Source organism: Cyprinus carpio, chromosome B21 (genome assembly GCF_018340385.1).
Source record: "Cyprinus carpio isolate SPL01 chromosome B21, ASM1834038v1, whole genome shotgun sequence".
In the NCBI taxonomy this organism is placed as follows: domain Eukaryota; kingdom Metazoa; phylum Chordata; class Actinopteri; order Cypriniformes; family Cyprinidae; genus Cyprinus; species Cyprinus carpio.
Window position 1 is genome coordinate 8,926,231 of NC_056617.1, and position 12,557 is coordinate 8,938,787.

General features: G+C 34.7%; 1 protein-coding gene across 1 annotated transcript; it reads left to right on the forward strand.

Annotated features, from left to right (window-relative positions):
- Positions 1 to 1,573: 1,573 nt before the first annotated feature.
- Positions 1,574 to 12,326, forward strand: LOC109082249 (pyroglutamylated RF-amide peptide receptor-like). Its single transcript, XM_042747541.1, has 6 exons — positions 1,574 to 2,103; positions 4,929 to 5,087; positions 6,234 to 6,295; positions 7,121 to 7,353; positions 9,641 to 9,738; positions 11,690 to 12,326. The coding sequence occupies exons 1-6, from the start codon at positions 1,773 to 1,775 to the stop codon at positions 12,169 to 12,171; spliced, it is 1,365 nt and encodes a 454-aa protein (XP_042603475.1). The 5' UTR covers positions 1,574 to 1,772; the 3' UTR covers positions 12,172 to 12,326.
- The last annotated feature ends 231 nt before the right edge of the window (positions 12,327 to 12,557 follow it).

Sequence of the window (12,557 nt, forward strand, 5' to 3'; positions counted from 1 at the left end):
ATATAATGTTAAAATTGTAAATAAAATTCTAAAGTAAGTATGCTTTTGGCAGCCTTTTCCTTCCTTTATGTTTCCTGTAACTGAAGTCAAGCTAATTGTAATAATTACAGCTATGTACATTATTACATAAATGTAATACTTGTAAATGACAATACAAACTGCATTGTTCCTTTTTTGTCGTTGACCTAAGATTGATAGATAGATAAGACAGACAGACAGACAGAAAGAAAGAAAGAAAGAAAGACAGACAGAAAGAAAGAAAGAAAGAAAGAAAGAAAGAAAGAAAGAAAGAAAGAAAGAAAGAAAAAAAAGGGGAAAAGAACTACCATATGAAACGTCACAGCCAAGGGGAGTGTTTCACCTACAGTAGTTCAGTATTGGACTGTCATTGACTTTTGCTGTCTTGAGCAAGAGGAAAGCATGACCGACTCATTCCAGGTAAGAAAATAAATATATAGATAAAACTTTATCAGAATAAAGTGTCTTAGAGAGCCGTTCAATAAGATGATGAAGGAAGTACAAACGAGCGTTGGAGAAACTTTTAAGGAATAACGATCGACACCGGATCAGATCACAGCGCGGTGTTTCTGCAGTTTGTGTGAAACCTCTCTATTTAAACAGAGGATGGAAACGTTTGCCATTATTTGTATGATCTGTTGAAAGAAAATGTGTCTACTATTTATCCGTTTAATTCATAACATCATCTCGAGTCGCCTGTCTAGATGTATGATTCGATTTCACATGTTTTTTAATTTAACGTTCGATGTTTGCTGTCGAATCTGTTTATTTAGTGTTTTACCTATGTGTTTAAACTATGCAAACAATAATTTTCTCTAATGTAAATACAATTTACTGTTTACTGTTATATAATTACAACATTATAATTTTAAGAGAATATTATATTAATATGGGGGAACGGTGCTAGAAAAGGCGACGTCTCAAGAACTGTAGGCTACATCAGTAAACAAAGATCAATCAATAAGTTAGACAAATATACGTTTTTCCTCACATTTTTCTTTTAAATAATAAAAAAAGGTATAAATACTGAGTAAAAGGAGTACTGTCCTCTAAACTATAATAATATTTTATAATGCTTATTTTGAGTAAATTATATATTGACAGGTTTTATCCAAAAGTTTGGACTGTGTTCTCAGAATAAGGATATTCAAAGCATCTGAACAGAACAATGTTTCTTCATTTGTCAGCATATTGCAAGATTACAAGGTGAAGACTGACAGAACTCAATCCAGAATGGAGAAAGTAATACAATTACAGACACCTGGACTGTGAAGATAACTAAGGATTGTGCGAAAAATGAGTCATGTGAGGATGTGATATCAGGCAGTAGCAAAAAGGAGCTGGAACAGCCTAAAGGACATTCTACCGACATACTGAGACTGGACAGTGGGGCGTCATTATAATGCTGGTATTAAAGAGTTTTTTTTTAAAGATGTTTTTTTGAATGTGGGTATTAGCTTGAGAATGTACAAAGTGGCTTAAAATCAATGCTTACAAAGCATGTTCTTAATAGGAATGAGATAAAGGCATGAATGTCTTCATCAACAACAAGGAACAGCCACGAAAAATGCCTAGCCATCATTTACAAAGAGAGACAGATCAATACAGCAAACATAACCATTCATTAATGTAAAATCAAAGAAATTGTAAAACAATTTTAAAACAAGTTCCTAGACCACAATCTCTGCTAAAACCACATCATCAAGCATATACTGGTGTTCTTCACACAGATAAAACCCTAGAAGACGATCAGTATGAACCTGACCGCACATCTTCTGGACCTCATGCTGAAGGCTTCCAACCTCTCTCGATGGCAGTTCATCCAGGAATTCTCCATTCCTCCTCTGGTGGCCGTGCCCAGACTCCCTAGCACCCTGCTTCCAGTTTTTGGTCTGCTCTACGTGCTCATCTTTGGGCTCGCGGTGGTGGGAAACGGGGCGGTGCTGGTAATCTTATGTCGCAGGAAGGCTCTGCAGTCTCCCAGCACCTTCTTCATTTGTTCTCTGGCACTCAGTGACCTCCTGATATCCATAGTGTGTGTTCCTGCCACAATGCTGCAACACTTCTTTACCAACTGGTTGGCAGGTAGGCTTAATTATGTTCATGCTTGACAGAAAGTTTCTGTTATTTTTATGCATCCTAAGAGTCTATATCCATTTGGACACCCAGTTCTTCCCAAGGTCTCCTTTTGCATCAACTTTAACTCTACCATGTGACAGCTAAGGAAAGTAAAGCTTTAAAGGGGTCATCGGATGCTACAGTACATGCACTTTTACAAGTTGTTTGAACTGAAATGTGTGTTGGCAGTGTATGTACACAGCCACCCTATAATGATAAAAATCCACCCAGTGTTTTTTATTTATTCTACTAAAATCTTTACCCCTTTCTCAAATCGAGCCAATCTCAGATTCCTGTCTTTGTGACATCACATAGGAAAATTGTGGAAAATGGGTATCCGATGACCCCTTTAAAGACATTGATGAATGAAACACTTGAAGTACTTGACCTCCAGTGCATTCTTCTCACAATTCAGTGCTCATAGATGGTAACCTATAGTATTGTTCAAAAGGTTTTCTGTGCTTTCTAAGGTTTTTTGTCCAATCTGGACAATCAGAGCTGAGCAAGTTGCAGTGGCGAAAGTAACCTTCGATTTTAGAAAGCTGGTATCCGCTCACTCCTCAACATACCTGGTATTCACATAGTATACAACCCTGGTTAACTGAAAGTGGTGTTCTGTGCCTTTCTAAGATTTTTTTTTTATCATCTTTCAGTTAGACTACACTACAAAATTCAAAAAATGGGTGGGTTTTTTGTGCCTTTACACCTCAGTCAACAAAATGTGCACACAGAGGTTTTCTGTGCTTTCTAAGGTTTTTTTGTCCATCTTTCATGAAAGTAAATTAATTGTGTGCAAAACTGCATTTAGGATTAAAACTGGATTTCTGAAGTCTATCCATAATAATGCAGTATCTTGGACCCGTGTTAATGAATCGATATGTGAATGTTTTATAGCATCCTTGAAGCACAGAAATGAGCACTAAGATTTTAAAAAGACATAAACTGTGTTCTCCTAAACCTGTTTGAAATGTTTTGTTGTTTTTTTTCTGAGAAAAATGCCTCAGTGTTTTTTTTGATGGATGTCAAATTGTCCAGTGTTTGTTTTGGACCCTAATTGTCTTTCATTGTCAGTTGGAATACAGGTTTGAGGGTGAATAAATAATTTTTTGGATGAACTGTCCCATTAATTGGACAAATTTTGTCATCATTACAGACATAACAGGCATCCAGTTCCATCATTGCTAAAAACATTAAAAAACTGGTGCATTTACATAGTGAATGTGGACCATACATTACTTATTATTCTGCTGTCAAACATTTCAGTGGACCTGTATATAAGTTTTGTTTGGCCTTGAGTGTTTTTTCTTTAGCTGAAATCTTACTGAGGCTGATTAATAATCACGCCCATCCTACAAGTAGACTTCTTTGTCTACAAAAAATCAGAAGTACACTGTTGTGCTTAAACATTTGCAAGTAGCGTATCATTATTGCATTTATTAGTGTTTGTGTGGTATTGTTTTTTGACACCTTCATTACATGCAGTGCTTACATAAGAGCTCCAAGTACCTTCTGATTAGATGGAAGGTCACCATTGATTAAAATAGATCTTGTCTCCAGTGGAACCTGCAGTTGAATTGTAAATGAGCACTTTACCTGACCAGAAGTTCTTGGAATCCTATTAGTCGCAGCAACCTATATTTCTACAATAACAATGTTTGTATAAATAACATGCTTGTTTCTGTGTGCTTGTGTTGCTGTAGAAGCAATGTTTAATTATTATTTTCATGTTTTTTGAAAGTAGTCTTTTATGCTCACCAAAGCTGCATTTATTTGATCAAAAATTTAGTAAACACAATGTGAAATATTATTATGATATATATATATATATATATATATATATATATATATATATATATATATATATATATATATATATATATATATATATATCACAATAATATTTCACAATAATCTGAAGAACCTTCTTTCACCACAAAGAACCTTTTTTGAATAAGAAAGGTTCTTGAGATGTTAAAGGTTCTTTATGGAACTTTATTTTTAAGAGTGTACATGACTACTGTTGAATGGCAGTCAATGAAAAAAAGATGCATTTGCAGCCAGATGGTATAGTTTTGACATAAACCAGCTGGATCCAACTGGACCATGTTAACCAGCCAAAACTGAATGCTTGACATAGACCGGAACAAAGAATAATCCAAATCTATTCTCAATTATCAGTAATACTCTACAAATCAGGCATAGTTTGCATTGCTTATGTTAATAGTATGCATCAAGTGTTTTAGATACTGTCAATTACAAGAATCAATGACCTTTCATGTAATGACATCACATAATGTAGGACAGTTATGTCCAGCATGCAACAGGTGAATTATGCCAGTGTGCTTTAGGAATTATGTAGGACGGTGAACTGGAAAATAAGAATTAGTGGCTCACAGAAGACTCCTCAGAACTGCTGGGAGAAGATTGCTCCTTAAATCCATGGCAACACAAACCAATTCTGATCTCCTGTATTGTAATTATGAAGAAAATGAAGCCTGTGTTCCTACTGCACCCCTCTGTCCTCATCATTTTCCTTAAAGACCATACATTCTCTGCCCACACATTTCCTTCTATTATTTGGAAATTGCTCTGTGAGCCTTGTTTGTATACTTTTTCTTATATTGTTACATGTCAACAGTTAAACCTGTCTACTGTGTATATATGAAAACAGGTGGTCAGGTTTTTTGTTATTTATTTTTTTTTTATTAGTATTTTTTTTTCTGCTTTCTAATTTACTAATTGTCTGACTCACCAATTTACTCACTGTGCCTCATTCATTTTTTGACCCACAGGTGATTTCCTGTGCAAGTTAATACCATTCCTACAAGTGACAGCCATAGCAACCAGCATGCTCACCATGACTTGTATTGCTGTAGAGCGTTTCCAGGGAATCCTTTATCCTCTGCATGTCCGCAACAGCTACTTTCTTTGTTATGCCTTCAAGATGCTGGGTGAGTTGTGGAAAGAGAGATTAAAGAGGTTATTGTGAAAAATGTTGTTGTTGTTTTTTAATATAATTAATTAATTATTTTAAAAATTTAATTAATGTAACATTTTTTATTATAAAAATTTTTTTAATTCAAAAATGTATGTCTAAATTCAAATAATTGTTTTGAAATTAAATATTAAATAACTGAATTTCTTAATTCACTTATATGATGTCACTATAGATATTTAAATATTATAAAAAATAAAATGTAAATATTATCTCAACTCTACTATAATAACATAATATATTTATATTTACTATATAATATATATGCAGGTTTTCCCCCCAGATTTTCTAATTGTTCAAAATTAGTGTCATCAAAAGAATAATTAAAAATAATAATAATAAGTAATAAAATAAATAAAAATAATCTCATGATTTCTGGTCAGTTTTTAGAAAGCAGAATGAAAAGTAATGTTATAAAATGTGACCCTGGACCACAAAACCAGTTTTAAGTTGCTGGGGTATATTTGCAGCAGTAGCCAAAAATGCATTGTATGTGTCAAAACTATTGATTTTTATTTTATGCCAAAAATCATTAGGGTATTAAGTTAAGATTATGTTCCATGAAGATATTTTGTAAATTTCCTACTGTAAATATATTAAAACTTAATTTTTGATTAGTAATATGCATTGCTAAGGACTTAATTTGGACAACTTTAAAGGCGATTTTCTTAATATTTAGATTTTTTTACATCCTCAGATTCCAGATTTTCAAATAATTGCATCTCGGCTTTCAGATGATGTATAAATCTCAATTTTGAAAAATTGACACTTATGACTTGTTTTGTGGTCCAAATATAATGAATTTAGTTTGTGGACTCCTTGCTGTCCCCAGACCTCACTTTGAAACTGAGTTAGACAATAGTGACACTATAAAAAATATATATATTGTGTTTTTTGCCTTATTTTATGGTGGCCGTGTGATTGGTTGCCCTGGCGATCTTTCACAAATAAAGATATTTTAAATAATGTTTTGTTCATATAATGAAAGTGCAAATTTGCACCTCATTGACAAAAACAGTGACCATTTTCAAAATATCTTTTTTTGTTTTCTTTTGAAATTCTACAAAACTACAAATATTATGTCTTGTCCCTCATTTTACAGTGGTCGTGTGGTTAGTTGCCCTGGCAATCGCGGCTCCCATATTGTTTGTTCAGAAAGTGGAGGTAAATATGCAACCTTAAGAAAAAAAATTCTACATTCACATTCTGTCTGACATTTCCAGAACAATCCCTATCCATTTTTACAGACCACTGTTTTTAGATTAAACAGGCAATTTAGAGATTGCTCACACTGAGGTGCAGAGACAAATCATTAACAGTCAAAGATAAGGAACACAATGAAATAGGGCATAAACATCAGTATTCAGCTGAGATACTAATATCAGCTAAATCTATCTGAGGAAAGAAAGAAATTTCCTAGTTTTCATTAATGAAATGCTTTGTGATTTTTAAACCAAAAGATTACATGAAAAAAATAGAAAAAAGCAGCTGATGGTTTAAATATAAGCAGAACGTGTCTTGACTCTTTGACGTGATTTTGTCTTCACTGCAGCTATACCACCAGAGATTACAGATGCACCAACACTATTAGAATCAAATTAGATGTTGCTATGCTAGAGGAGACCATTGAGGACAATGTCCATTATGTATTCATTTAGATAATAATGCCTCCCACTTTTTGTTTGTGTTTTTGCTTTATGTTGTCCTTGCATGTGCAACTTTCACAAATTTTTTTCCCTCAAAGACATTTTGTATGCATCACTTTCTTTAACCATTAGCAATGCCTATGTAAATCAGACCGTTATAATTCATTTGTGAATTAAAAAGAATCATTATGAGCAGCATTATACAATATTATTTGCTAAACATATTCATTAGATTGAATATTTGAATATTTAGCTGCCTCTAGCACTCCCTCCATGTCTTTTTTTTCAAATAGAAAATAATGAAGGATTCATATAATAAGTTTCCTCATATTTAACTACCCAGGTGAAATATGACTTTCTGTTCGATGTCCAACACACCTGTTGTTTGGAAGTATGGCCAAGCCAGCACCAGAGGAGAGCCTACACTACCTGTTTGTCCGTCCTGGTGTTTCTGGCCCCCTTGACGACCATGGCCATCCTCTACTGGAAGATCATGCGGGAGCTCTGGGGCAAGCACAAAGTGCACGACGTCATGTTTCAAACGCTCCCAGGATCTGAAATTAACAAGATTACCAGGTTAGTCTACAACAGGGGGTTCGCTTACTATTTAATTGTTTATATCATTATTGTCTCAAAAATGAAATTGTGCATTAAACAAAACATTAATATTAATTTAACATCAACAAAAGTAACAAATACAGTAAGAAGCAAAACATATTAAAGGTATACTTCACCCAAAAATCCACCTGATTTTACGGAGCTTGAGCATTTAAAGGGTCATGACTTTTATTTTGTAAGGTTCACTGAGGTCTACTTATAATGTTATCAATATTTTTACATAAAAAACATCAGAATTTAGAAGTAATAGGCTATTTTCTGTCACGTTTTTACCCCCCTCATCAGAACACTCTGTTTGAATAGGCGTGGAAGATTGTAGACTCGGAAGTAAACGCCCACTGCAGGGATTGGCTCATAGCATACATTCATTCCTCATAGATGGGTGCCACTGTGATTTAGGTTTAAAACGCATAAATAACTCAATACATATCAAACGATCTGTAAGAAGATACAAAGCAATCGTAAACAGTTACTCGCACATACTTGCGAAATTACTGTCAGATCCAACAGTCGTTTTAGATGTTATGTGAGTAGATACAAAGCAATCGTAAACAGTTACTCGCATTTGCATCTGTAAGGCAGTGCTTATCCAGTTACTCAAGATTAGCATTTTTGCCATACTTATCGCATTTGCATACTTGCGACATTACTGTCGGATCCAACAGTGATCAATTTGTTATCGTGCACTGGTGCATTAATATAGTTATCAGTTTTGGTGTTAAACGATAAAATCGTGTCAAATATAAGTTCTCAATACTAACGTCTTATTTATTCGACTGTAGTATAAAATAAATTACTTTTTTACATTTTCTTTTGAATATATTAAAGAATGTTTCATCCTTTTTGTTCACATAATGCGCAAAACAACATTGGACCCCACTGACTTTCATTGTGTGGACAAAATAAACTGTAGTGTTTTTTTTTTTTATATTGTCTTTTGTGTTCCACAGAAGAAAAAGTCAGTTTTGGAACAACTAAGAGAAACTAATGAAGAATTTAAATTTTTGGTGAACTATCCTATTAAGTAAAATTATGTAGTATACAAATAATGTAGTAAACAAGTAGGATATATGACTTAGTGTTATGGTGGCTCAGTAGTGCAGAACACAACGACAGCTCCACAACACAATGCATGACTAATTTTGCGGCTTGTTTCCATAGTGTTATGCTAATTTCATTGTGTTGCGGCTTGTTTCTGTTGCGTTATGCTATTTTTTTTGTGTGTTGTGGCTTGTTTCTGTTGTGTTATGCTAATTTCATTGTGTTGCGGCTTGTTTCTGTCATGCTGTGCTAATTTCATTGTGTTGCAGCTTGTTTCCATTGTGTCATTTTGGTGTGTTTCGACTTGTTTCTATTGTGTTGTGCACAACTGGGCCACTGTACTCTGTACATCATTAAACAGATAACTGTAGTTCACCCAAAAAAAAAAATTCTGTCATCATTTACTCACGCTCATGACATTCCAAATCTTGATGACTTCTGTGCAACACCAAAGACAAAATTTTGGTGACCATTGGCTTCCATTTTGTAAAGAGAGAAATTTCTCAAACATTTTTAATTTATGTTTCACAGAATAAAGCAATAAACATGTGTTATGATATGAGGTTGAATTAATAATTACAAAAAAACATGGTTACTATAGTTCAATCATGGTAACCACAAAATAACCATGGTTTTGCTACACTAACCGTAGTTTAACCATGGTATTAGTAGTAAAATATTGGTAAATTATACTAATGGTAATCAATACTCCAAAAAACAACAACAACAAAAAAAAAAACATGGTTACTACACTTTTCCTAAAACCAAGGATCCCTTAAGTATGTAAATACATTTATATGGTACAAAATTATAGGCTGAGCTTAAAATGCAACATTCTGTTTTATAAAATTTATAACAGGGTGTCATTGCTCCATCTCTATTCACCAAGGAGCCAGAAAAAGGTTGATGACCCCTAGGCTAATAGCACAGCATGAATAACCATGTGATGAGAATCCTTATGATTTTGACAATAAACAACATTTTTTTTTTTTATTTGTCCATATAATTCTGCAAATTACATTCTGCTTTTGAAAGACCAATTTAGCAGATGCTTTAATTGCCGGTATTGCATAACGTCTGCATTGTTGCTCTCAGATGACATGGTCTAGGTAGACTGGCACAAATGGAATGGTGTTTGATTGACACCCCTGTATTGTATTGTTATTGACATGCCTGTAACTATACAAATGCCTTCCATTCTCAGGAGGAAGAAGCGTGCGGTAAGAATGATGGCCACTGTGGTGCTGCTCTTTGCCGCCTGCTGGGCACCTTTCCATCTGGTCTCCCTCTTGCTTGACTACGGTACCACAAAACACCTTGTGCACTTCCCTCTCGCTTACTGTTGTCAATCTCCCTGTTTTTCTTCTTCCCCTCACAAGAAATAATAAAAAAAAAAACTTTTACACGTGTCTGTCAGCCAACTGCTGTCCTTCCTGTGAGAGTATAGTAAACACATTCTCACTTCAGATTCTCTTCTTCTTTTCCACTTTCCTTCCTGTGAACCTTCGACATGCAATCATTTGTTCTATTATTCCTCTCACAGTTATCACTATGGCAACTATTGTGAGTTTGGTGTAGTGCTTATTGTCTCCATACACAGATTGTGTGATATCCCATAAAAATGCATTAATACAGGTGGAGCATTTTATGTATGTGTTTCATTCCTTAATTAATATAATAATATATAAATATAATTAATAGCATTTGTTCAAAAAAATGAAATAAAATCAAATATACTTCATAAGCAAGTAAAGAATATCAGAAAATGCAGCAAATCAAAAATGTCATCTTATTTATTTATTTCCATATCTCTGACTCAACCTCTCTGACCTATAAGAGCTATTAAGCTCCTCTTAAGAGCAAGACTGTTTCCCTTCCTTTTTTCAGTGCAATTTTCCATCTACACTTACTTCTCAAGGTTTCAGTCTTTTTATAAACATTTTGATACACTGATTTATAAAAAAATAGAAAGTAAACAAGTGTAATTTTTTTGGTGCAATTTTTTATATAAAATTAGTTATTAAACAAGTGACTTCTTTGTGAGTGAGTGATTGAATCACTGACTCATATGAAACTGATTGGTTAATGTATGAGTCATTCTATAAAATTTGTTTATGTTTATTAGAGAAGAAGACTCTGTTTTTCTTTGGGTTCGTTTAGTGGTTATGATTTTGTTTATTGTATGAGTAGTTTTGTTATGCTGTGGCTTCATTTGGAAATGTTTCCTTTGTGTACCAATGAAATAACTAAATATAAGGTTTTAATAAACAAGTGACTTCTTTTGTTCTAGTATTGAATAGGATCAAGGAAACTGATTGTTGGAACCACAGATGAAGCGATTTTTTACCAGCTGATGAATTTGTTCAAAAAAAAAATATCAGAATTCATGTTTCTTAGAGAAGAGCTTGACTGTACAAAACACTATGTTTCTTAGAGACGCAGACTGGTTCTGCTGTGGCTTCATTTGGAAATGTTTCCTTTGGTAGAGCAAAAATGCAAAACGTTTAATAATCATTAATTCTATATGAATAGGATGGAAGGATATTGTTGGAATCACTTTAGAATGATTTTTTTTACCTTTTGATGATTGTTGAATGTTTTAGGTTTTTTTTACTTAAACCTGGCAGTGTTTTAAAAGGGGTCATATGATGCGATTTCAAGTTTTCTTTGGAGTGTTAAAAGCTGTTCATGCATATATAAGATCCATAAAGTCTCAAACCCAAAGAGATATTCTTTATAAAAGTTAAAGGGATACTCCATCCCAAAATGAAACCCCCATTTCGTTCCAAACCCGTAAAAGCTTTGTTTTATTCTCGCTGTAGTATTGTTGCTGCCACCACCATGTTGTGGAGACATTGTGTGTTTCCAAATATGGTAAGCGGCGTAACATTACCATCACACGTTTGAGGATTCGGCCAATCACAACGCACTGGATGGCTGGACAATCAGAGCACACCTCGCTTTTCAAAACAATGAGCTTTGTAAAAATTGATGTGTTTCATAAAGGCGGGGCAGAGAGGAGCAACATTCATGTACAGTATGTGGAAAATAATGTGTTTTTTAAACCTTAAACCATGTAAAAACATTTCATTACACCAAAGACACAAAATATCGTTAATTTTTAGCATCATCATATGACCCCTTTAACACAAAAACCTTAAAAGTCTTGATTTTTGACAGTCTTGATCTTTCTTGATTTGCAGATAAATTTCCTTTTATAACTGTACCTTGCATGTCTGCTCTCTGAACACAGGTCAACTGGACCTTGATCTTGACTCCGAGTTTCTCCTAGTCAGTGTGGTTCAGATCCTGGGATTCAGCAACTCTGTGTGTAACCCTCTGGTTTATGCGGCCCTCAACACTACCTTCAAAAGGGACCTGCTGGCTCTGCTCACTCGAGGATGCTCCGGTGCAAGAGGTTGCTGCTGTAGCTCATGCTCCTGGTGGTCCTGGAGGAGTCACAAACGAGTGGGCATCTCAGCAGTGGAATCAGTGGAACCCAGACGGGGCCTGGAGACAACATGCAGACAGGGAGGGATCAGATCGTGGAGCAAACCAGCATGGGAGGGTGAACCAGAGAGGCCTACATCTAACATGTTCCCCCCCATGAACCTTCTCAGTGCCATCAGATCCAAAAAGACCTCCAGTACCATGATACTAAGTGTTATCGACCCTCCACACACAGACAGCACATCTGGGTCTGACCAGCCTCTCACAGGCATACTGGGCGAGTGAATGTCAACATTCATACCTGAAACTCGTCTACTTAGTGACTTAGAAGACAAGAGTCCTTCAGGAGCTTTAAACAATCTCAAATATAGCCACGGTTCTTATTTTTTGCTAGTGATGTGGATTCAACAACCGTTGAAGGATTTTTTTGTTTTTGGAGCTCAGTTAATATCTGTCTAGAATGGAAGCAAGTCACCCAAGAAAGAACCTTGTTTTATTTGCTTTTAGTCTTTGAGCTTCTGAAATCCACATATGGAGTTTTTGGTTCGCCTTCTGAAATCCACATATGAACAAGACCAGCTACAGTACATCATTAGTTTTGTTTTGTCTTTGTTAAATTTTTATAATCTGAAGAACCTTCTTTTGCCACGAAGATTTTTTTGTGAAAGAGA